Source organism: Mauremys reevesii, linkage group 4 (genome assembly GCF_016161935.1).
Source record: "Mauremys reevesii isolate NIE-2019 linkage group 4, ASM1616193v1, whole genome shotgun sequence".
Taxonomy (NCBI): Eukaryota; Metazoa; Chordata; order Testudines; family Geoemydidae; genus Mauremys; species Mauremys reevesii.
Genome location: NC_052626.1, coordinates 132,881,293 through 132,903,253, shown reverse-complemented (window position 1 = coordinate 132,903,253; position 21,961 = coordinate 132,881,293). Strand labels below are relative to the sequence as shown.

General features: G+C 44.6%; 1 protein-coding gene and 2 long non-coding RNA genes across 6 annotated transcripts in view; 1 reads left to right on the top strand and 2 right to left on the bottom strand.

The window, feature by feature from the left end:
* TMCC2 (transmembrane and coiled-coil domain family 2) overlaps window positions 1–13,776 on the bottom strand; it is a 70,770-nt gene extending 56,994 nt beyond the window's left edge. Inside the window, exons 1-2 of the mRNA XM_039535754.1 lie at window positions 13,675–13,776; window positions 13,114–13,347 (exon numbers count right to left, since the gene is read on the bottom strand). Of these exons, the coding sequence (XP_039391688.1) occupies window positions 13,114–13,305 (192 nt within the window). The 5' untranslated portion in view covers window positions 13,306–13,347; window positions 13,675–13,776. The remainder of the gene's footprint in view (window positions 1–13,113; window positions 13,348–13,674) is intronic.
* Window positions 1,021–18,773, top strand: LOC120403877. Of its 4 annotated transcripts, XR_005597770.1 has the most exons (5): window positions 1,021–1,188; window positions 10,895–11,041; window positions 16,733–16,924; window positions 17,236–17,330; window positions 17,452–18,773. It is a non-coding gene; the product is annotated as an uncharacterized LOC120403877 (long non-coding RNA). The 4 variants fall into 4 exon arrangements; XR_005597772.1 differs by lacking the exon at window positions 16,733–16,924 and having other exon boundaries at window positions 17,519–18,771; XR_005597769.1 differs by lacking the exon at window positions 16,733–16,924 and having other exon boundaries at window positions 17,452–18,766.
* LOC120403879 lies at window positions 17,833–21,813 on the bottom strand. Its single transcript, XR_005597774.1, has 2 exons — window positions 21,621–21,813; window positions 17,833–18,259 (listed from the first exon to the last, which is right to left on the bottom strand). It is a non-coding gene; the product is annotated as an uncharacterized LOC120403879 (long non-coding RNA).
* Window positions 21,814–21,961: the final 148 nt, after the last annotated feature.

Sequence of the window (21,961 nt, the reverse complement as noted above, 5' to 3'; positions counted from 1 at the left end):
ACACCTTGCAAGGGTCAGGGAGGAGTTTACTCCTCTAGCTACCAGATACAGCACTGCACAACAGGCATTCTGGGCAGAGGGATTCCCCTTCCTTTGAAGCACTATGCATTGGCCACCATGGGAGGCAGGATATTGGCCTTGCTAGACTGATGGCCCTATACGCTTATGTAACAGCATCAATAGTCAGGGAGGGCAGTGTTGTGGCATGGCAAGCGCGCCATCCACTGACCATTCAGTGGGCTTTGCTCTCATAGAAAGGAGCCAGTTATGATTCACGATGAGGCAAGGTTATGGAAGAAGAGAGGCCAGAAACAATCTGGCATCTCTCTATAATGATGACAAAGACACATGGTGAGTCGCAGCTCCACTCCGCTCAGCTGTGAATGGCTCCCATATGACGTTCACTTCTTGTTAGCATCACAGCTCTGTGGCTCCACAAAACATCTGTTCCTGCACTTTCACTAAAGCTGGAGTGCACAAAAGACTAGTCAAGGTGGTTCAGTGCTCAGTAATACAAACAGCTGGCACTTACCCAGTGCCTTATGAACCTCTCCTAAGTAAGCCTCAGTGTGCATCTCTGAATCATTAATCCCATTTCACAGGAAGGACGAGCAAGATGGAGAAGGGCATAAGGATCAGAGCTGGGATTAGAATGCCACAGTCCCAAGATCCCAGCCCTCCACTCAGGTATAAGGTCGTGGCTTATTTCTGCTCAATGTGTAAGACAGTGGCTGCTCTGTAAAGCCCCACTGAGGTTCCCACCCTGGGTTTGTGCATACTGCCTGTAGCGAGGTACACTGGCCCTTTCAGAGTAGAGGGGCCCAGAAGGCCCCATTCCAGTGAGCTGAAATGAACAAAGGCCTGGGAAATGGTCTGGCAGTGGAAAAGAGGAAGCCGTTCCGGGGAATTAGGAGTTGGATGGGGGGAAAACCCAGGCACACTGTTCCTTTAAGGGCTTGGGATCAGCAGCCTTGTAATGAAGGCTGGGGTAGGGCTCCCCTCCCTTCCAATTAGGAAGAGAGTACTGGAGGAGGGCAGCATATAGTCTGCCTTCTCCAGCAGCACAAGGGACATGCTGGCAAGAGGAGATAGCTAGAACCATAAGGTCAAGTTTCAGGGAGAGACAGTGAGGAGCTGTGATCCTGTGAAGAACAGGTTGTGGAAGGAGAGCTCAGTGTAGAGCTGGAGGTAAGTGTGATCCATTAGTTTTCAGTGTTGGACTTTATTGGTGGAAATGTTTTCAACTGTTTGTGGTCACTAAACCAGCCCCAAGTACAGGGTTGTAGGACTTATAAGAAAGGTTGGGGCGGGTCTCTAAGGGGTCCTGGAGAGGGAGGCTGATGAAAAGGGAATTCTGACTGAGGGACTATTTAGTAAGCAGCAACCTTGTTAAATGCCCCTTCCAAAGACTTAGGCACTAAGTATCCAGTTTCACCTATACAAACTCACTAATTTCATGGGTGTTTCATAGGTATTGCAGTGAGGAAAGCTTGACCACTTGCCTGTATTTTAGCCAAGCCAAGAAGCAGAGAAGAGAATCTGCTCCATGGTAAGGAAAGAACAGTTTGGGATATACAGGAATAGCTTTTTAAAAAAAAAAAAGCTAAATCTTAGAGTCAATGTGAAAATTTCTCACAGCCCTGTAAGGGTTCTTACTCTTACACAAGCCCCAAGAAAATGAATGAGGCTGTTCTTCCTAATGACTTCTGATGATCAAACACACATGTGATGTTTCTCTACAGAACCTTTGGAAGGGTTACCAGCTAAGGCCCTGATCCTGCTCTCAGATCTGCACAGGAGAACCCCTGTGTCCCTACAAAGTGCTAGTGAAATCAAAGATCATCTGTGCAGGCACAAGGGTGCAATGTCAGGACTGCAGGATTAGGGTTTAAGTCACCCCTCCTGGAGCCCAGCTGGCAAACTCACTTTTCAGGCAGAATCTTGTCACACCATGGCCAAGCTTGCAGAAGAAAACTCAGCTACCACTGCTCCATGCCCATTGCAAGGCAGGATATGTTATAAATTACAGACCAACTTCTCCAGGCCTTCCTCAGGTAAAACTGTTTTTGAAGGCAATCAGCCACCCCTGGAGGTGCTTATTTGTGATACCTTTATTCATTTCAGGGCAGATCCTCCACTGGTGTAAATTGTCCTGGCCCCACTGAAGTCAATGGAGCGATGACAATTTATACCAGTGGAGTATTTGCCCTCCTTGAACAGGACCTTAACCTGTGAGTAGCTCCGCTGAAGTCAATGGGAATACTTATGGAGTAAAGCATTACCCACTATGAATAAGAGTATCTGGCCTGTATTTTTTACTTCTTGCTTACTCAACAAACTCCAGTAGAAGCCAATGCGAGTTTTCCCCAGGTAAGGGACTGACTGAAAACAAAGGAAGGACCTCAGGAATTGGCCCAAAAATAAGTAAGCTCAGCTAACAATTTTCTCTGAAAAATTTATGCAATCCCTGCAATCTTCACTGTATGATTGTAACATAAAGGAAAAGAATATAAAAATAAAAAGCCCAACCTTTTCTTTAGCTAGAAAAACTATGGTTACTAGCAGGTTTTTTTTAACTTTGCTGCCAATGCATGACAACGCACCACCTGTCCTGATCAACATGCTCCAGAAATTAAATGGCTGGAGTTCTGCCAATGTGATCTTCCACTTTCTTCTGGAAAGGCAGACTGCAATTGCCTATGCCTAGTAGGATTAAACTGCAGCTTGTGCTCCAGGTGGATGAGGTGACCAGCACCCTGGACACTGCAAAAGGCTCATCACACTGTGCACAAGATTGCTCCAAGACATTCTTCTCATATGGTGCACCAATTTATTCATGCCCAGAGACTACAGGGATTTAAACAGGTGCTCAGATTAGTTGGGTGGCCACAGTGTGTGAATTAGTTTAAAAAAAAAAAAAAAGTGCCAGCTCGTTTTTTTTGGTTTTCTGCATGATGTATCAGTTTGGTCATGCATTGCTTGAACATTAGCAATGGCTACAGAAAAGAACGGTAATGGGATATAGCAGGCCAGATTCTGATCTTGAAGTTTGCCTACAAGAGGAGCTATTCCCAATTAACTGCACGTGTGGATATTCTTAATTTCGAATAAGGCACTCTTGTTCCACAAAGTGGATTTAGAATCCACTTGCAAATTCACATCCTATCTTATTCTGGACTAATTTTCAGGTGTAGAAAATTCCCTGGTTACACCAGTATAAAGCCAGAGTGACTCCAATGGAGTCAATGTAATGCCCAGATTTGTACCTGTTTAAGTGAGATCAGGATTTGGATGATTGCCTTCAACCTCCACATAGAATGACCAGATGTCCTGATTTTATAGGGACAGTCCTGATTTTTGGGTCTTTCTCTTATATAGGCTCCTATTACCCCACCCAACCCCCTGACCTGATTTTTGACATTTGCTGTCTGGTCACCCTACCTCCACATCACCAATTCATATCCAGCTAGTGATTGAAGGTTGCTGCCATTGGATGGCTGCTCAGAGGCCTCTGTGAAATGAGCTTGGTGGGTTTCAGTCCAGCTCCCGGTAGGACAGATGACCCTATCTCACAACCCACCATTCTCATTGGCTGGGGGCTGAATGAGCTATGGTAGCTAGATTATCCTCTCAGCCCTCAGGGCAGCATCTCCATATCAATTCAGACCTGAGGCTTGTTGGCAGGACAATGTGAGGGAAGCCTGCTGTGTCACTATCTGTGTTGTCCCTGCTTTGTGGTTAGTTTGAGCACTTCAGGTTGCAGGACTGAAATCCTTACCCTGTGGAGGCAATGGGAGTCTTACTAGTTACTTCAGAGAGGCCAGGATTTTGCCCCAAGACTGCCGATGTATCACTTTTGCCTACACTCACATTTTTCTCCTGCCTGAAGAGAAGATGTGATGGGGGCTCAGAACTAAGAGCTGCTTTTAGCCAAAGTGGTCAACCAGCAAAGCCACTGAATTCTGGAAAGGCAGCTGTGTTTGCGATACAAATCCTACAAGAACTTGCAGATGACTGCAATATTTCATGGCTGGCCAAAAAAAGAACTCCACCCCCCACAAAAAGAAAACCCAACCTGTTTATAAATCAGTGTCTAAGTCCATTATGGTTCTGCTTCTGATATTTACAAGGAACCAGGGTGATAACTAGAGCACTCTGATACAACATCACTAGCCACTACAATTACACCATAGGACAAAAACTCTAATCTTCTCATTATCCAGTCATAATGCAGATTATATCCCCTAGGTTCTACCTGAGAAAAATGTAACGAATCTGCTATGCTGTCTCTCTACTTCAGGAAATCGTGATCTAAAGTTTATTCTATTTAGAGTCTCTATGGAAACGGAGACAGCATTAGATAATAACCATAAACCCACAGATTTTTACCATCAGGATAGAATGTAGATTTAGATTCTTTGTTTGCCCTTTAGAAGCTCTCTGGGAAAAGCAATGACCAATTTGCATGCTTTAAAAGTAACAAATAAAAGCAGGTGAGGGAGATAACTTTGACAGCACCTATGTCTATCTAGGTTATATATCTGTTTCCACTAGATACACAAGGCCCATATCTTCCACTGATATACACTGACATAGCTATAAAGATTCAATGGAGTTAAACCAGTTTACATCGGGTATGGATCTGGAGTGAACTCCTCTACCATTGAGGTCAATGGGAGTTTTGCCGTTGATTTCAATGAGACAGGATTTCACTCCTTGCCTATAGGTTGTGGGTGGTCCCACCCCCCCACCCCCCTCAGGTTCTAAGCATAACAAATCATTTTGGTCTAAAACTTGTCCTAAAAAAAATTATCCTGGTGATTACATCACCCCAAATTTTCAAGGGGCTTTACACAAAGGATGCTCAAGAGAATTTAAAGGAGATCTGCATGCAGAGAAAGTCAGGATCATGGTATTGTTGTGTTGGATGGGGCAGATTCAGTGCTACATTGAAGTCTTATAAGAGTAAAGGAATCTAAAGAAATGGTCTCAAGTTGCAGTGAGGGAGGCTTAGGTTGGATATTAGGGAAAACTTTTTCACGAGGAGGGGGGTGAAGCACTGGAATGGGTTACCTAGGGAGGTGGTGGAATCTCCTTCCTTAGAGGTGTTTAAGGTCAGGCTTGTCAAAGCCCTGGCTGGGATGATTTAGTTGGGAATTGACCCTGCTTTGAGCAGGGGGTGGGACTAGGTGACCTCTTGAGGTCCCTTCCAACCCTGATATTCTATGATTCTACAAGGAAATTGACCAAAATAGGTAAAAAATTCAGCTTTTAAATACGTGAGCCAAAGATTTGAGTCCTTGTTCGGTTTTTATTCAGTTTTTACTCGGTTAAAACTTGCACTTGTTTCCAGTGAGTTTTGCTTCAGTAAGGACTTGAAGGTTTGGCCCTATATACTTTAATCTGAAAGGAATAGAAAATAACAAAGAAATTGTTTACTAGATTCTTGTTCAGCAGTAGGTTGGGAAATGCCTGGTGCTCATATGTCCGAGAAAACAGCTTTGTTTTTCAAAACTTAACTTTACAGATGGCTAGCCCAGAAAGTGGAATAAGCCAATTTAACAAACAAAAACAAAAGCCCTTAAAGTTTGCAGCATAGGCTGAGACCATGGGTGGCCACATCTCCTTTGAAAATCTCCATCATAAATGTTTATAGACTATGGTGACTTTAGTCATTTTGTTTCATAAAGGGATTAAGATTCTGAGATGTTCATGCTGAAGTTTAATATCGTTTGCTAAAAAGAATATCATCCAAAATATCTATGAATCAAGTCCAAAAAATCCATGGCAATCTGTTTGGTTTAAAAAAAAATATATCCACTGTTTCAAAAAGTGATTAATGTACAAATCTCCATGACAAATCTCTGGTAGATCTTTGAAACCCAAATCATGCTTTGGGCTTTTTTTCAATACAAAGGCCCTGATTCTCCTCTCACTTACACTAGTTTTGATTCTATTGACTTCACAGGAGCTACTCCTGGTTTACACTAGTGTCCATACAACGGGAGAATCGGGCCTGAATTGTTACTAGCTTTGGCAGGGTTAAATCAAAGGTTTTCGCCTTATTTGAAAACAGTTCTGGATTAAAACTAGCGCTTCACCCTATTCACCTGTTAACTATTTACACACTGATAAAACCAATTGTTAAAATGTTATCAAACAAATGAAGAAACAGGAATTTTGTAAATACTAAGGAACTGCTGGGAGTTCAGATATCTTATCAGTCATCTGAACCTCATGGTTGTGTATTCCTTTGTATATCTAAATCTCTCACTCAAGATCTGCTGCAGTGGCCAAAGCGCAGTCTTCATACACCACGGAAGTTCCACTTCATTACTTTAATGAAATTAATATCACATAGAGGCTCCAGTCTTGATTGGAGCCTCTAAGTGCTAGGCACTGTATAGACACATAGTGAGAGATGCTTCCTTTTCCAAAGAGCTAAACAGAAAAAGACAAAGGTTGTGAGGGAACCTGAGGCCCAAAGAGGGGAAGGGACTTGCCCAGGTTCCCACATCACATCTGTGGCAGAGCTAGGAATGGAATGCGGGTTTTCTGACTCCCAGGCCTGTGATCTATCCATTGAGCCATGCTGCTCTCTCCTGTCCCGGTTGGGACTTTAATGGTATATAGACGCTGGTGCTCTCACAGGGGCAAATATCATCCCAAATAGAGGACTTAATTCTTTTTAAGACAATTTCAGATTGCGTGTCCATGGACAATTAACTCCCCTCTAACCCTGAGAGGTCAGGGACCAGGCCAATATAGGAATAGCTAGCAACTCTAGTGGAAAATCAAACAGGCCCCATTAAATCCTTCAAATGGTCTCTGAGCTTCTGCTGGTTGCTCAATTGGTTCCCTCCTGCAGGTTTCAGTTGGAGGATGGGTAACACCAACAGAACCACTGATCTCTTCCAAAATGTCACCGGACACAGTGGCAGTGTTTCCACAGGGAAATTTGATTAGATATTGCTGCTGCCTATGCCCTGCCCTATCCTTTGGAAAGCCAGGGCCAGTGCTCGGCAGTCTGCTCCCTTTCACCAGCATCACATTCAAATGGAAAAAAAAAAAAAAGATAGCAGTGACTTAAACAATAATATATAGCAATAGGTATATACACATTATCCAAAACAAGACACTCCTGTATGCACACTTCTCCCCCAAGGAAGAAGATGAGAACAAACGTGACAGATGTAAACCACATTGCTCAGTGCATTACTGGAAGGTGCTGATACTCCTGTGATGAGCACACTACAAGAATCTATATAAAATAGAATCTTTGGCACCTGTATTTTTCAATAATGCTGTGACCCTGCTGAAACTCCAAATCTGGAGTGAAATTTGAAGAAGGGCTGCAAAGAAATTAAGACTTTGGCCATGTCCCCTTCTCCTGCCCTGTGCATTAAAACAGCTAGGTCTGTATCATAAGAAATGAGATTCCTCTCAACCCACAAGCATTTCACCCTCTCCTGTCACCTATTTGTTTTCTGAACTGACTCCAAAGAAATTAAGAGAATTTTTTCCTCGCTGAGGGTTGAAAGCAAGGCCAGCTTAACTGCTTGGATGCTGATTAATGTCATAGGCTGAATGCACCTGTATTTTCATTGTCCTAGGTTAAGCAGGTCAATTGCCCTGGCTGTATGGCCGAATGCAGCCTCTACTGTTGAATGTACTAGACCTATCAAGAATACTGTTGACTTCCATGGAATGTTATTAATGGACAAGGGTGATTGAATGTCCCTTGCAGTGCAGGAAAAGTGAGCAGTAGCAGGGGAAATAATATGTAAATGACATTCACTGTTCTAAACCTGACCATCTGGGTGAAATTTTCCCCTGTGCAGACCAAGAACTGTGCACCACCACCCCGGCTCTCTCTGGAAGGCTCAAGTGGGATTCTAGTGGCACAGGTTTTTGTGACAGCTCACTGCACGGGGTGAATTTCATCTTGTGTGAGGTAGGGTGCATGAAAGGAGAAGATGAAGGAACAAGGGCATGCTGATGAGCCCAAGAAATCTGGAATCCTGTGGGCGTCCTCCTAGATAAGCCATGTAGATACACTTTGCCAGCAAGCCCCAGAGAAGCCTTTAACAATGAAAGCATGGAAATGTTAATCCTCATGAAAGCGAGAGGGTGATATGGAGAAGCACTGTACAAGCTTCCTCCAGTTGCTAGTCTGTCAATGCAACACCATCCTGAGCAAGGAAAGGAAAACAGGGCTTCCCCATACAGAGACTGCAGCACCACAAGTGCAAGGTCTCAGCCTAATGCAAAAGTACCACCCACACATCATTTGTGATGTAATTCACATTTGGACCCAGAACCTCCAGATGTACCAGACTTGTGAAATGAACTTGTGTGCCACCCTGTTAATCTATTCCATGCCTCCCCACCCCCAGTGAGCAAGACTTCAACTGATTTAGAGTGTGGTCAGTTGCTTATAGCAGGGAACTGAGAGTCAGGACCCCTGGGATCTATTCCTGGCTCTGTCACTGACTTGCTGTGTGACTTTAGGCAGGACACTTCCCATCTCAGTGTCCCCATCTGTAAAATGGGAATGATGATGATCACCATTCAGACATACCTCCCCAAGCTATGCGAGCATGAATTATTAACACTTGTAAAGTGATTTGAGATCCTTGGTTGAAACATGATATGGAAGGAAAATGTCATCGCCATTACTATTAACTGCCTGGAGTTCTTGCCTCTGAACAGTGTGAATTGTTATAGAGAACCTACTCACGCCCCCACACTTTTGAAATGGTGGTTGACATTAGCCAGAGTCATGTGGCACAATCCCCTCTGTGTGCGTGAGAAAGAGGCAGAGGGAATTGGAAAGATCTGTGCCTTGAGCCAAGCAGCATTTGATAAATCAGACCATTCCAGTGACCAAGGTGCTTCTGTTCAGGCTGTCTGACTGCAGGGACATTCAGGTAACTGGTGGGGACTTAACTTGCCTTCATGGTGTCCTTTGAAACCAAAAAATGCATGTAAATGGCTGATGCAAGGGAGCGAATTCCAACATACGTGGGGGTGATGGCTTTTGTGAGGGGTGGAAGGAAAAGTGTCTCCTCTTCCCCCTCTGGGCAACCCATGGGTTGGGAGCATCGATAGTGTCTGGCTGGAACTGCAATGGGGGGCCTTGAAAGGTTCTCTAGGAGGGGGATGTGGAGGAGGGGGACTCCTGGCAGGTTTCTTTGCAGGCTCCAAAAACAGACTCACATGAATAAGGCATAAAAGAGCAAGAGTAAAAGCTGAGTGTGGAGTTCAGGGTTTGGCCCCAATGAGCATTTTTCCTGAGTAAAGTCTAAGTTCCGACTGAGTTTGGCTCCATGGACCTGATCCAGTGCCCACAGAAGCCATTGTAAGTCTTTCCATTGACTCCAATGTGCTTTGGATCGGATGCTGTGTTTGCAAAGGGGTCTGATCCTGATCTCACTCTAGGCCCAAACTGTCTCCTCCATTACAGCCAGGGAGCTGCCTCTGATTCCCTTGGGAGCTGCACCCACGCACTGTCAGCTTCAAGCCCAGATCCTCAGCTATGTCCAGCTCAGGGACTGCTCTAATCTATGCCAGCTGGCTATGGCTTCCAAAGGACTCCCCACCAGCCGGAGACTGCCATAGCACAGCATACTCTGGCCGCTGCCCTTGCCCCAGGATGGGGTGTGGTGCCGGATCTGTCTACACTGGCTCTGCAGAACTCCCCTGCAGCAGCGTGGGAATGAGCAGAGGGGATCTGGTTGCTTTCTGCTCCCTTTGCACACGGAAGCAGCGCAAAAGAGGCCTGTTCTAGAGCTCGCTGAAATCAATGGGAGGCTTTCCACTGACTTTCACGGGCTTGCGATCAGGCCCAAGGAGAGGAGTGGAACTCAGGATGAAGCCTTCAGCTTCCCAGCTGCTCTTAACTTCCAAGGTCAAACCCAAGGGGAGAGGCAGGGACCATGAAGATTGAGATGGTGATTTTTAGATCAAAACCATGGCTGGCTTAAACATTCAGCCCCTGGTTTCTGTGGCCATCAAATTCATCCAATTATGGGGGGGAAAAAAAGAGAATATACTCAGATCATAGCTGCCTGGGGAAAGGCAGGAATGAGATTGAAGGGGTAAAATGCCTTTATGATACATTCCCCCCCCCCCAGCCTACTGTCTCTTATAGTAAAAGGCCTGAATGCTTTCTTTTGCAGTATTTTGCATGGATTCAGCCTTTCTGCTGCAGAGCTCAGAAATATCTACCACCCAACACATTTTTAAGCAGAATTGTGTCCCACATCTGCTCTGCTTCTTGCCAGGACTTTTTTTTTTTTTTTTTTGGTCATGGGAAGCTTGCTCATACCAAAAGAACTGGATTAATACTTGTAAAAGAAAATCTGCCATGCATTTTTAGTGAGGGGGACCAGAGAAGTAAGGGGACTGGCGAGAACAGAAAGGAGCCTTTTGTTTCCAGGTTGCCAGCACAAATACAGCATAAACCACTGGTGACCAAAAGTTAACATCTGATCAGTATCCTCTGAGATTATTTGGAGGGATGGGTCTCAGTCCACAGCAAAAAGCCACCATAATTAGCATAGCCGGCAGTCTCAGTACAGGAGCCAAGGGCTAAATAAGCCATTGAGATTGATCACCCCTCTCAGCCCTTATAAGTGGCTGCTCCAGTTCAGGATGAGATGAACTAGCAAGGGATGGTGTGGGGAAGCTTGCCCTGCTGTCTCTCCCTGTTGGATCTAGTCTCTCATCCTCTTACCTCCCATAACTATTCTCCATCCCCTCCTCTCTTGCCTGCTCCCCACTCTCTTTAGGGGGGTCCTCCCACCCACTTCAGCCTCTGCTCTGTTTCCCTGGTCCCTCCCCTATGTTGCCTTCTCCTCACATTTTTCTGACCCCACCTTTGGCCCTACAGCATGAATACCATTCACTGCAGGCACAATCAGAACAGCTGAGCAGTTGGATCAAGTGTGCATGGAGCTGCTCAAATCTCCACACAAGCAGAAGACCAAGTGTCCATCAAAGGAGTCAGCCAGCAAGAGCTACTTTGGAAGTGCTCAGGGTGAGTAAGCTGTATGCCAGGTGAACATGCTTCTAAAAGCATACCACTGGGGGCTCTGGCCATCTGTCTTACACATAGCTCTTAACAGCTTCATTCATTGCTGTTTATAGGGCAGTAGTGACAGGTGCAGGTCATTTCAGTAACTCCTAAAGCACAACAGCCGCTGAAAAGAGCCAATAGCAGAGAGCTCCATAACTCCAAGAAAGAACACATGTAACAACTAACATTAAACAACCTAATGGACACTTTCATTTCACATCTGCCTTTGGGTAACTGGCAGCCATTGTGGCACAGCTGGATGAAGCATTGGACTGGAAGCCATGACACCTAGGTACCATTCATGGTTCACTGTGTGAACTTGGTCAAGTTGTTTAAACTCTCCGGGCCAGATCATCAGCAGGTATAAATCAGTGTAGCTCTGCTGGAGCCAATGAAACCATGGTATTCTGTGCCTCAGTTTCCCCATTTGCAGCCACTTGCACACCTTTGTAAAGCACATTGAAACTGATCAATGAGAAGCACTATAAGTTAAAGTAATGCATGCATTATAATACTCATCAGCTAGAGATGAGAACATGGTTTAGATGCAGTGAAATGTACGGTAGTGCCTGGAGATTTTTGAAGTGCAGTTACAGTCACAATATTAGCCTCTGCAATAATAAAGTCAGTCAGATTTCCTATTTATCCCCCTTTTTTCAATGACTACTGATCAGTACTGCTCACATTTCAAATCAAAGGGGGACTTGGCTAAATGTCAGTGCTGTAAACTCCACCTGGGCCCTCCAGCAGTGCCCTTTCTGCCTCGTGAATCACTGCCTGTGACAAATAGGAAGTGATTAGCCAGCAGCTCCAATGGGGATGTGCAAGACAAAACAGAACCCAGCTCTCTCTCCCAGTGCTTTACCAGCTCTGCAGTCCTAGTAAAAACCTACTGGTGTCAGTATGTAAGTGTGACCTGAACACCCCTGGGGAGTGAGAAGGGGGTATTTTTTACCTAGTCCCTGTTCTAACTGCAGCTGCCCTTTAGTCAAAGCAGACAAGATGTGTGTTCTCTAGTTTAGCTCTGCAGTACCTGCTGCTGTGGGTTTTATTTAAGGTCATCTGCTGAGTTCTTCTGCAGAACACAGGCCTTACCATGTTCCCTCATCCTTCAAGAAAGGCCCACCTAAGCCACAGCCTCCGACCATGTTCAGCACAAAGCCAGATTCTGATCTGTTACATCAGAATAACCTCATCTAAATCAATAGTGTTTCTCTGAATGTACACTTGTGTAAATGTGATCAGAAGCTGGTGTATGACTGTTCAGCACTGACTCTTAAAAGAAGACTAACATCAATTTATAAACTCACAACACTTATCCCTTTGCTCTTCATGTCCCATAAACCACAGCCTTATCATCACCTGGAGCACCCACAATCAAAACCAAGGCCCCCTTATGCTAAGACAACTGCATATTAGAGCCAGTCCCTCTCTTAAAGAACTTATCCTCTAGTAACAATAATACCTAGCTCTTATTATACAGCATTTAGCTGTAGGTTGCAAAGTGCTTTACAGCAGAGGTAACTCTTAATCTCCCCATTTTACAGAAGGGAAAACAGAGGCACAGAAAAGCAAAGTGATGTGCCCAGGATCACCCACCACACCAGTGGCAGAGCTAGGAAGAGAATCCAGGTCTTGGGAGTCCTAATCTGCAGCTCTACCCACTGCACCATTTTGTCTCTTGCAAGCACTAGCCAGTCTATGGCAAACCCTTCCAGAGGACTTTTATCCAGTCCCATTGCTCAGCAGATCACATAATCTCCACAAAGATGAACCCAATATCAAGCTCCCCTTTTATTTTTTTTAATAATCAAAGTTTTGGTGAACAGGCTTATAAACACATCTGTGGGTACAATCTGGGAGACCTTGAAGAAAATACTGCCATCATGTCATGTCAATCAGCACTATTAAAGTAGAAAGTCAAGTTCCCATGTTAATAATAAGCCACATAAGAATCACTGAATGGAACTCTGGTTCCAGCTGCATACAGGAAAAACCCAAGTCCCTTTGTAATACCAGCTGGGGAGGCTTACCTTCAAATCAGGAGGCTTGCTCCGGGGAACAGGATGGGGAGCAGGGTTTGGATTAGCAGCAGTGCCCGAATCTGACAGAGCAGAAGCGCAATCCCCAGGTTTCGCATCCATGGCAGCCAGGTTGGGGGCATCTTCAGCCCCAGCACAGTCCTCCTCCGGCTGCTGCAGCTCATCCGATGTGCACCTCTTCATGGTGACGAGGTGGGGTGGGAGGGCGATTTTGCACTTCCACTTCTTGAAGGAATGGCAGAGAAATGTAAACGAAAAGCAGGGAAGGGGGGTGGGGAGGAACCAGAGGAGCCTTGGTCAGTGCCCAGACAAGTTCACTTTACCTGCGAGAGGAAGGCAGGCCAAAGACGGGCTGGGGAGCAGAATCCTTTATCCAAACTCATTGCATGGGCTGGAGGGGAAGGAGAGAGTCTGACCCACCCACCCCCAAACTTTCTCCTCTAATTCAGCTGCATAGGGTGCAGTGACAGTATTTTTGCTTTGGGAGGGTGCACGTTTCATGCAATTAATCATTTCCTTCCTCCTCTCCCTCCCCCCAATTCTGTTACTCACTGTTCAGGAGAGAAAACCAGTGAGGCGAAATACTGGAGCCTTGCATGGCTGCAGATCCTCGTGCCTTGGGTGCATCGCTTCTCCCCGCGCGCCCCCGCCCCGCCTTGACATCTGCTGCTTCTCTCCTACTGCCCCCTGCCCAGGAGCCGCTTCCCACCGCAAAGCTGCTGCCGCCGCGGCTCCTGCTCGGGAGGAGCAAAAAGGCTCAGCCTACCCCATCCACCTCGCCGGCTTGAGCGCTTGACGGACAGCGCCTCAACCCAATCAGAGCTGGCGGATCGAGTGGGGCGCCTGGAGGGGGCGTATCGCAGAGCCCGTTTCAGGCTCGGTTGGCCGGCAGCTCTCCACCTCTCCGTCTCCCCACCCGCGTCCCCAGGAGCTGTCAGTGGGAATGGTGCTGCACCGGGCTGCGGCTTTGCAGTGCAGGCGGCAGCTGGCAGGGTGCTGCAGAGGCGGGAGGGGAGCCAGTGCAAGCTCCCGGAATGGGGACCCTAGAAAGGAGCCCACCTCGCCCCGCTTCTGCGGGTGGTGGATGCTAGACAGATGCACCGGGAGTGGAAGAGTCACCTCTTCATTGCCATGGAAACTCCTCCCACTAGCAGGCTATTCTCTGATTGCTGGCCAGAGCTTCCCCTTTTATTTTATTTATTTATTTCACCTCTGATTGTTGCACCTTTAGTAAACTTAATTTTCCTTAAAAGAGTGATTTTTGGGGGGTGCCTTCTAAGATACATGTACCTGCATGCGTGCACACACACAGACTTAACAATTGCACAGTCAGAGCTTGCCAAGCTCCTACACTTCTTGCATTGACAGAGGAAAAACTAAGAAAACCGTTGGCACAACGGTTGATTTCAAGAGATGCCTGAAATTCTTAATTTTTCTTGCGTGGAATTTCTTGTGCCCGTTTGCTGCCATCTTACTACATACCTAGATACTGAAAAATACAAAATTCAGCATCAGTCTCACTTTGAATTAAATGCCTTTTTTTGTACCCAAACCGCACAAAGTTTCACTTTTTCACATGGTGTTTCATGAGACAGCCACCTTCACCCACCCCCATTCCCCAAAGACATTGGCTTGCTTTTCTTCAAAGACTGGCTTATTTTCTGTGGAAAGTGAGGCCATTTTTTAAAACAAAACTTTGTGAATAAAGGAAAATTTTCTTGCCAAGATGGGCCGATTTTTAACCTTTAAAGGAAATTGGGAAAAACCCTTGAACTGTTCGGTTTTGTATTTTGTTACAAATGTTTTACTGCGTTTTATCACCCCCGGTTGTCTGAATGTGAATTCATTGAACTAGGGATGTCCTAGGGAGAAAGACTGGATGAGTGAGGAAGGGGAGAGTGATAGATGAGGACACAGTAGCACTAAACATGCATACATTCTGATGAGTTACCAGCTAGCATAACTATAACCATATTTAATCATAAATTATTCTGGGTTTAAGCCAATCTCTACCTATTGAACAGCATGAGACCTATATGAGAAAAGTGTGTCCCACATCTGCCAACTGTAGGGTTCTTACATTTTCCTCTGAAACATCTGGCAGTGACCACTGCGAGAGACAGGGTAATGTACTGATGGATGATCGGTCTGAGCCAGTCTGACAATTCCTAGGTTCCTACAACAATCTCTTATTGATCTAATGATTCAGGAACATGGTGTAGTGTCTAGAGCAGGGGTGGGTAAACTATGGCCCATGAGCTGTTTTAAGCTGGCCCGCAGCTCCCATGCAGCTCAGCCCTGCTCCAGTGCTCCAGCCGAGGTACTAGGTTGGGGGCTGGACCATGCGGCTTGGCCCCACTCCAACCAGGGTGCTGGGTTGGAGGCTGCACCATGGAGCTCCCAGAAGCCATGGCATGGCTATGCTCCGGTTCCTATGCGCTCCAATGGCCCCCTCCAGTGCTCCAATGGGAGCTGCAGGGGCAGTGCCTGCGGATGGGGCAGCGAGCACAGCCGTCTGGCTGCACCTCCACATAGGAGCTGGAGAAGGGACATGGCGCTGCTTCTGGGAGACGCTTGAGGTAAGTGCCGCTTGGAGCCTGCACCCCTGAGCCTCTCCCCGTGCCCCAACCCCCTGTCCTAGCCCAGATCTCCCTCCTACTCTCCAAACCCCTTGATCCCAGCCCAGAGCACCCTCCTATACCCCAAACTCCTCAGCCCCACCCCAGAGCCTGCACCCCCAACCAGAGCCCTCACCCCCTCCCGCACCCAACCCCAATTTTGTGAACATTCATGGCCCGCCATACAATTTCTATTCCCTGATGTGGCCCTCGGGCCAAAAAATTTGCCTGCCCAGGGTCTGGATTCAAAAGGGCTGTACTTTCTCTGCCAATGACTTGCTATGTGACCTTGGACAAGTCACTTAGCCTCTCTGTAAAAGGGAGATGTCACTCATTGGGGTGAAGTCAACAGGAGTTTGGATGCACAAGGTATGCAGAATAGGTGAACACCTGGGCAGTATTTGACCAGCCTGAATGGTTGTGTGTGTGTGTGTGGGGGGGGGGGTTAATGGATTTGCCAGGGTCTAAAGATTTGCATTAAATACACTGGGATATCTAATGTTAAGTGTCTGTGTCCATGTAAAGATGCTGCAGTGTCCCTATTTCTGCAGTTTAAATAAGAATTATGTTGTTCAATCTTATCTATGTGTTATTTCTCTATATACTATAAGTGGCTGTTGAAGGGGGCGGGGAGTTGTAGAATTGCCTTGTGGTTGGGGCAGGTTTGCCTCCTTGGGTAAGAGGTGAGTGCCGGGTTTTTTGCATATCATAGTTGGTAACCCTAATATGGGAGGAGGCCTAGTGTTTGTAAAACACTTAGATCTTTGGATGAAAGAAGCTATTCAGTGTTAGTAAAGGTAACATTCAGTAGTAGTACTGATTCCATGTATCAATAGATAAATGAAGATGTTATAACCAAATCCTGAAGTCCTTAGTCATATTTTGCTCAGCCCTTATCCTGTACAATGGCTAAAAATGACTTCAATAGCTAAAAAATAATGAAGAGCCTCAGAACATGGCCTTCTAATGATATCTTATTTGAATGCTTACAGGTAATTTGATTTACCCTAATGAAACAAAATGGTTTGGGTAGCTCACAGATGTCCTGTTTTATCAAGAAGGAAAAGCTCGGATGAAAATGGATCATGATCAGTATGAAACCTTCTCATCTTGTCTGCAGCATTTTTCTTATCTTCTGTTTCTTACTGATGCATGTTATTTCAGCACAGAGCAGATGTGATCCAGTAGGTGGTCTTATTGCTTGGACTATTTCTGCAAAGAGTTATTTTTACTCTGTCCTGATATAGCTGCATAAGCACATTAGTTCATCTGCATGAGGTTTAGCATGCCTGAGTTATTCTTTGTCAAACACAAAACCTTAATGAACAAAGGTGCCCTTTTATTGACATGGGTACGGAATAGGTTTTTTTGGGTGTCGAGGCTAATCTCTCGTGAGTAGGATTAAGCTTTGACTGATAAATTCACAAACATGGGAGTTTTCTTTAATTTTAAGGTATAAAATTTAAGCAGACTATAATACATTGTTCTCCTACAGACCCTTCATTTGAAGATCTGAAAGGAGTCTATAAACATTAACCAGATGAGCTTCCCAACACCTGTGGGCTACGTATTGTTATATTCATTTTACAGGTAACTTTACTTCCCCGTACTTTGCCTTAGTTATTTTATGTGCAGTCACTCAGAACCCACAAACCTTTATTCCCTGGCACCTGCTCTAACCACTAAACAGCACAACATTATCACACTATAGCCCTGATCCTGAGAAGTGCTGAGAACCTGCTGCCTCAATTGTCCATCATTCTACCTCTCACCATCAGGCTCAATGGCTGCATGATCTGGACTAAACACTGAAGATGCAGTATATTGGTGAAGTTCCCTGTGCAGAAAGCCAGCAAAAAGCATACGTACCACTTATGTGACACCTGAACCCTCAAAATATGACTTAAATGGGATTCAAGTGGTGGACAGGCCTCATGCCATCACTCTGCACAGGGGATATTTTCACCCTTTGTGAACTATTCCAGCCTCCATAAACAATTTACATCGCCAAACAACGTTGTACTGTTTTCATAAAAATCCTAGCAACTGGGCATATCTTTTTTAAATAAACACATGGGAAAATAAAGTATTGTTTGTGTGAAGGAGAATTTGCTATTTATTAGACACATTTTCTATTTGACTGGAAACAGCGTCTGTGGGATCTGTGCCAATTAGCTGTGTCTGGCACTCCAGAGATTAAGAGGGATCAGGACATCTATTTGCAATGGGGGCTCAATATTTCTTCTCTACTTTCATCCGCTGAAAGATGCCAAGCGCCCTTTGTTGTGTGAGATACCACAGATCAAGTCAAACATACAGACTGACTTGTATCTGATCATAAAGAGCCTGATGTATAGTACATCTCATTGGTTTGTGGAACTGCAGTGGGATTCTTGCTTTGTGGAGCCGTGGTCAGTTTTTGCAGTCTTGGAAAAGGATCACCACACTCAAACAACTGCCAGGAGTTTTCTGAGGGGTATTGTGACCTTGGACAGATGCTCCACTCAGCAGCTCAGATGCTAGAAAAGAGCATGGAATATATAGATGTGATTGAAATGCTAGCATCTATATATTATGGTGATGTGCAGAGAGACAGACAGAATCTGCTGCCTTTATTTTTATCCACCACACGGCAACAAAATGTATATGATTTTAAAAGAACAGTCAATAATTACATGCAAGGTATTTTCCACCGTTCTTTTCTCAGAAAAAAATGCAAGTTAGTTTATTCAGTCTCTCTCTCTCTCTCTCTGAAGTATGACCGTACTATAGCAGCACCAAAGAACAGCAAATTCATCTGCCCCTTCAACCATAAGTCCTTTTAGCATGCACAGCAAAGAGGGCCATGCCCCTTTCTGGGATACAGCCTTCCAAAATTCTGCTCATGGACAGTGACAACTATTCGGCTCAATATTTTGGGAAAGAAAAGGAACCAGGGAGAGGAAAGTGACGTGGCAGTTGAAAAGTGAAGCTTAAGCTGATCTTATGACTGAAAGGTTAAGAGTAGGGAGGAGGGCACATTTAAATAGCATTTTATCAGCAAGAAATTATATATGAAAAGGGAACCACATTCTCACACATACAAATCGAATGTAATGCTATGGATAAGTTGTTCACAAATCACTTATTTCAGTTCAGCAGAGATCACAAGGGCCTAAGGGCATGGAAGGAGATCAAGAAAATGTGGAGAAGGCATAAAGGAGTTTTGTTTTTTCTTTTTTTCAGATGGGAAATGGGTCATCCTGCTCTCAGTTACAAAAAGAACCTCACAATTATTTTTTTTGGGTATGTCTCATGATTTCTAAGACAATCTAATTAATCTGGGGAGCCTAAGTTATGATTTTTGAGCATTTTGAGTTTGCAACACTGCATCACACTCCAAAAGGGTTTTGAACCACCTCTTTCCAAACTTGGCATCATCAATACAGCTGTTTGAATTCATTGTCATAGAATATCAGGGTTGGAAGGGACCCTCAGGAGGTCATCTAGTCCAACCCACTGCTCAAAACAGGACCCATCCTCAGACAGATTTTTACCCCAGTTCCCTAAATGGCCCCCTCAAGGATTGAACTCACAACCCTGGGTTTAGGAGGCCAATGCTCAAACCACTGAGCTATCCCTGCCCCCATCATTAATATTAGCTGCAAATCTAGCTCTTTGTTTTGCTTCTGAACCAGTCATGAACTGATCTCAGCTACAGTGAACAAGTTAGTTAATGGTAAGTAAGCACTGAAGAGTTTGGATGGACAATTTTTGGCCTTTGAATTGTCTGCCAATGATTCATTGCAGTTATTCGTTCTTGGTTATATCTGTAATTGATTGTCTAAGTCACATGGTACTGTTCTCCTGTTTGATTGAATTAACTTTTTAAACTGGAGAATGATGAAAAATGAATACACTTTCCAGTAGTCATTTGTGCTAACATCTGTGAAACTTCTGGAATTTGCAAACATTTTCATTAGGCTAAATACTTATGAATCCACAAATATAAGAGTAAAACCAGTTTGTTCATTAATATACTGACAAGTTACTAAGATGGCTCTAACCACATGGCAGAAGAAGGAGCAAAGAGAGCAGGTGCCCCAACGGAGCTGGGTTTACAAGGAATGTAGGATCAGATTCTTGAACTATAATGTTGACAGGAATTGGGAGAAATATTAAAAAGCAGAATGCTAAATGCTAAAGCAGAAAGAGCAAATGGAAAATGAATTACATGGTATTACCAATATGTCAAGACAGCAATGGAATACTGTAAAAGAAACAAATTGTTCTTTACAAGGTAGGGAAGCTGTGGAAATTGCTTTACACCTGTCCAGGTCTGTGACATAAATCACTGTAGATGGGTTTGGCAATAAATAATAACTTTAATTAAAAAAAATTTTTTTAAAGGGTCATCATCATGATTAGACCATCTTCATCATTCTTGATGTCATTCTTTTTTTAATTATTATTTTTATCTTTCAATTCTGGGTGAAGGTGCCTTGAAAGCGAGTAAATGAATGACAGATCTGGCTAGAAGCCAGGCAAAACAACAGAAGCTACTGTGAAACCTTCCCCTTTCAGACCTGTGCTAATATTAACTCTGAGATGAACTGCAAGACCTCGGGTTGTCAAACTTGGGCAATTTGAGTGAGTGAGAATTAAAAACAAAAATGATGAGTGAGTTTTTAAGTGATTCATTTTATCATCATTACACGAGCTCCAATTAATATTTCTTTCTTATCACTGGTCCAAAATGAGTGCTGAAAAAACTTTATCGGTACTGAAAATATTTGGGTGGGTAAGGCAAAATATTTCTAGCAGGTCATGAGGTTTCAGGCCTTTAAATCATGTCATTCCAATTACCACCTTCTGACAATTGACTCAGTGGGTCTTCAGCAGGAACATAGGAATTCCCATACTGCATCACACCTTGTGGCTCACAATCTCTCTGGTCCCAAATCAGCAAAATATTTAAGTACATGCTATAATGTGACCCCGATATAAAATGAATTTGGATATAATGTGGTAAAGCAGTGCTCCGGGGGGGCAGGGTGAAGCTGCGCACTCCGGTGGATCAAAGCAAGTTTGATATAACGCAGTTTCACCTATAATGCGGTAAGATTTTTTGGCTCCTGAGGACAGCGTTATATCAAGGTAGAGGTGTATGTGATTCGGTCTATCCCTATTCAGCAAACAGTTAAGCACATGCTTAGCTTATGACAATGGCACCTAAGCATGTACTTAAACAAATGTTTAACTGTAGAGGGAAGGACTGCTGAATCAGGACCTCTCTGCCCCAGGTTCCTCAAGAACAGAAGGGGGACAATATTGTTAACCTGCTTCACAGGAACTGTTGTAGGATTTAGGCCTTGATCCTGCAAAAACAAATTAGGGGCAGATATCTAACCTACAACATCCATGGGGTTCCATGCAGAGAAAAGGCTCTGCCTACTGAGAATTAGCTGGGACTTTAACTAGTGTTCGTAAAGTAGTTTGATGAAAGGTGCAAGAAGAGAGCAAAATATTATTAAACATCTTAGGTGGCAACTTGTTCATAAAACACCACCAACAAAAACCCTATCAAAACAAAACACCGTAATTAATGCACACACAATTTTTCCTTCTGGGAAGAGGATGAGAGAAAGAACAAACCACATGTGACAAATGTTAGTCATGTCACTTATTGCCCTACTGGAAGGTGCTCTGATGCTATGGGGATAAGTACACTATAAGAACCTATATAGCACAGAATAGAAAAGCATTTTTTCTCATTTTTAAATTCAAGGCTCTTTGTGCTCTGCTTGTGCACTAAAAGTTCCTGTCACTGTTTTTGTAAGGATGCAGCTCCTCATCCTTGCCCTGGTGTCCTCGCCAAGACTTCCCATCCCCTTTACTCACTGTTGCGCTGCAGTTTAATATAGGGATTGCTGGATTGTCTCAGACTGGTAGTCCATCTAATCCAGTATCCCATCTTTGACAGTGTCCAATACCAGCTCCTCCAGAGGAAGAAACTCTCTAGTAGACAGCTATGGGGCAACGTGCCTGCAGAGAAAGTGTCCTTCTACCCCCCTGCCCCAATAAATAGAGGTTATCTAAAGGTCCCCATAGAAAGGGAATTTGCCCTCTCTCCCCATAGAAAAGGGATGTGCCCCCCATAGGTGTCTCTCCCCACAGCAAGAGGATCTGCCCTCTCTCCCCATAGAAAGGGGATCATGTGCCCTCCCCATAGGGGTCTCTCC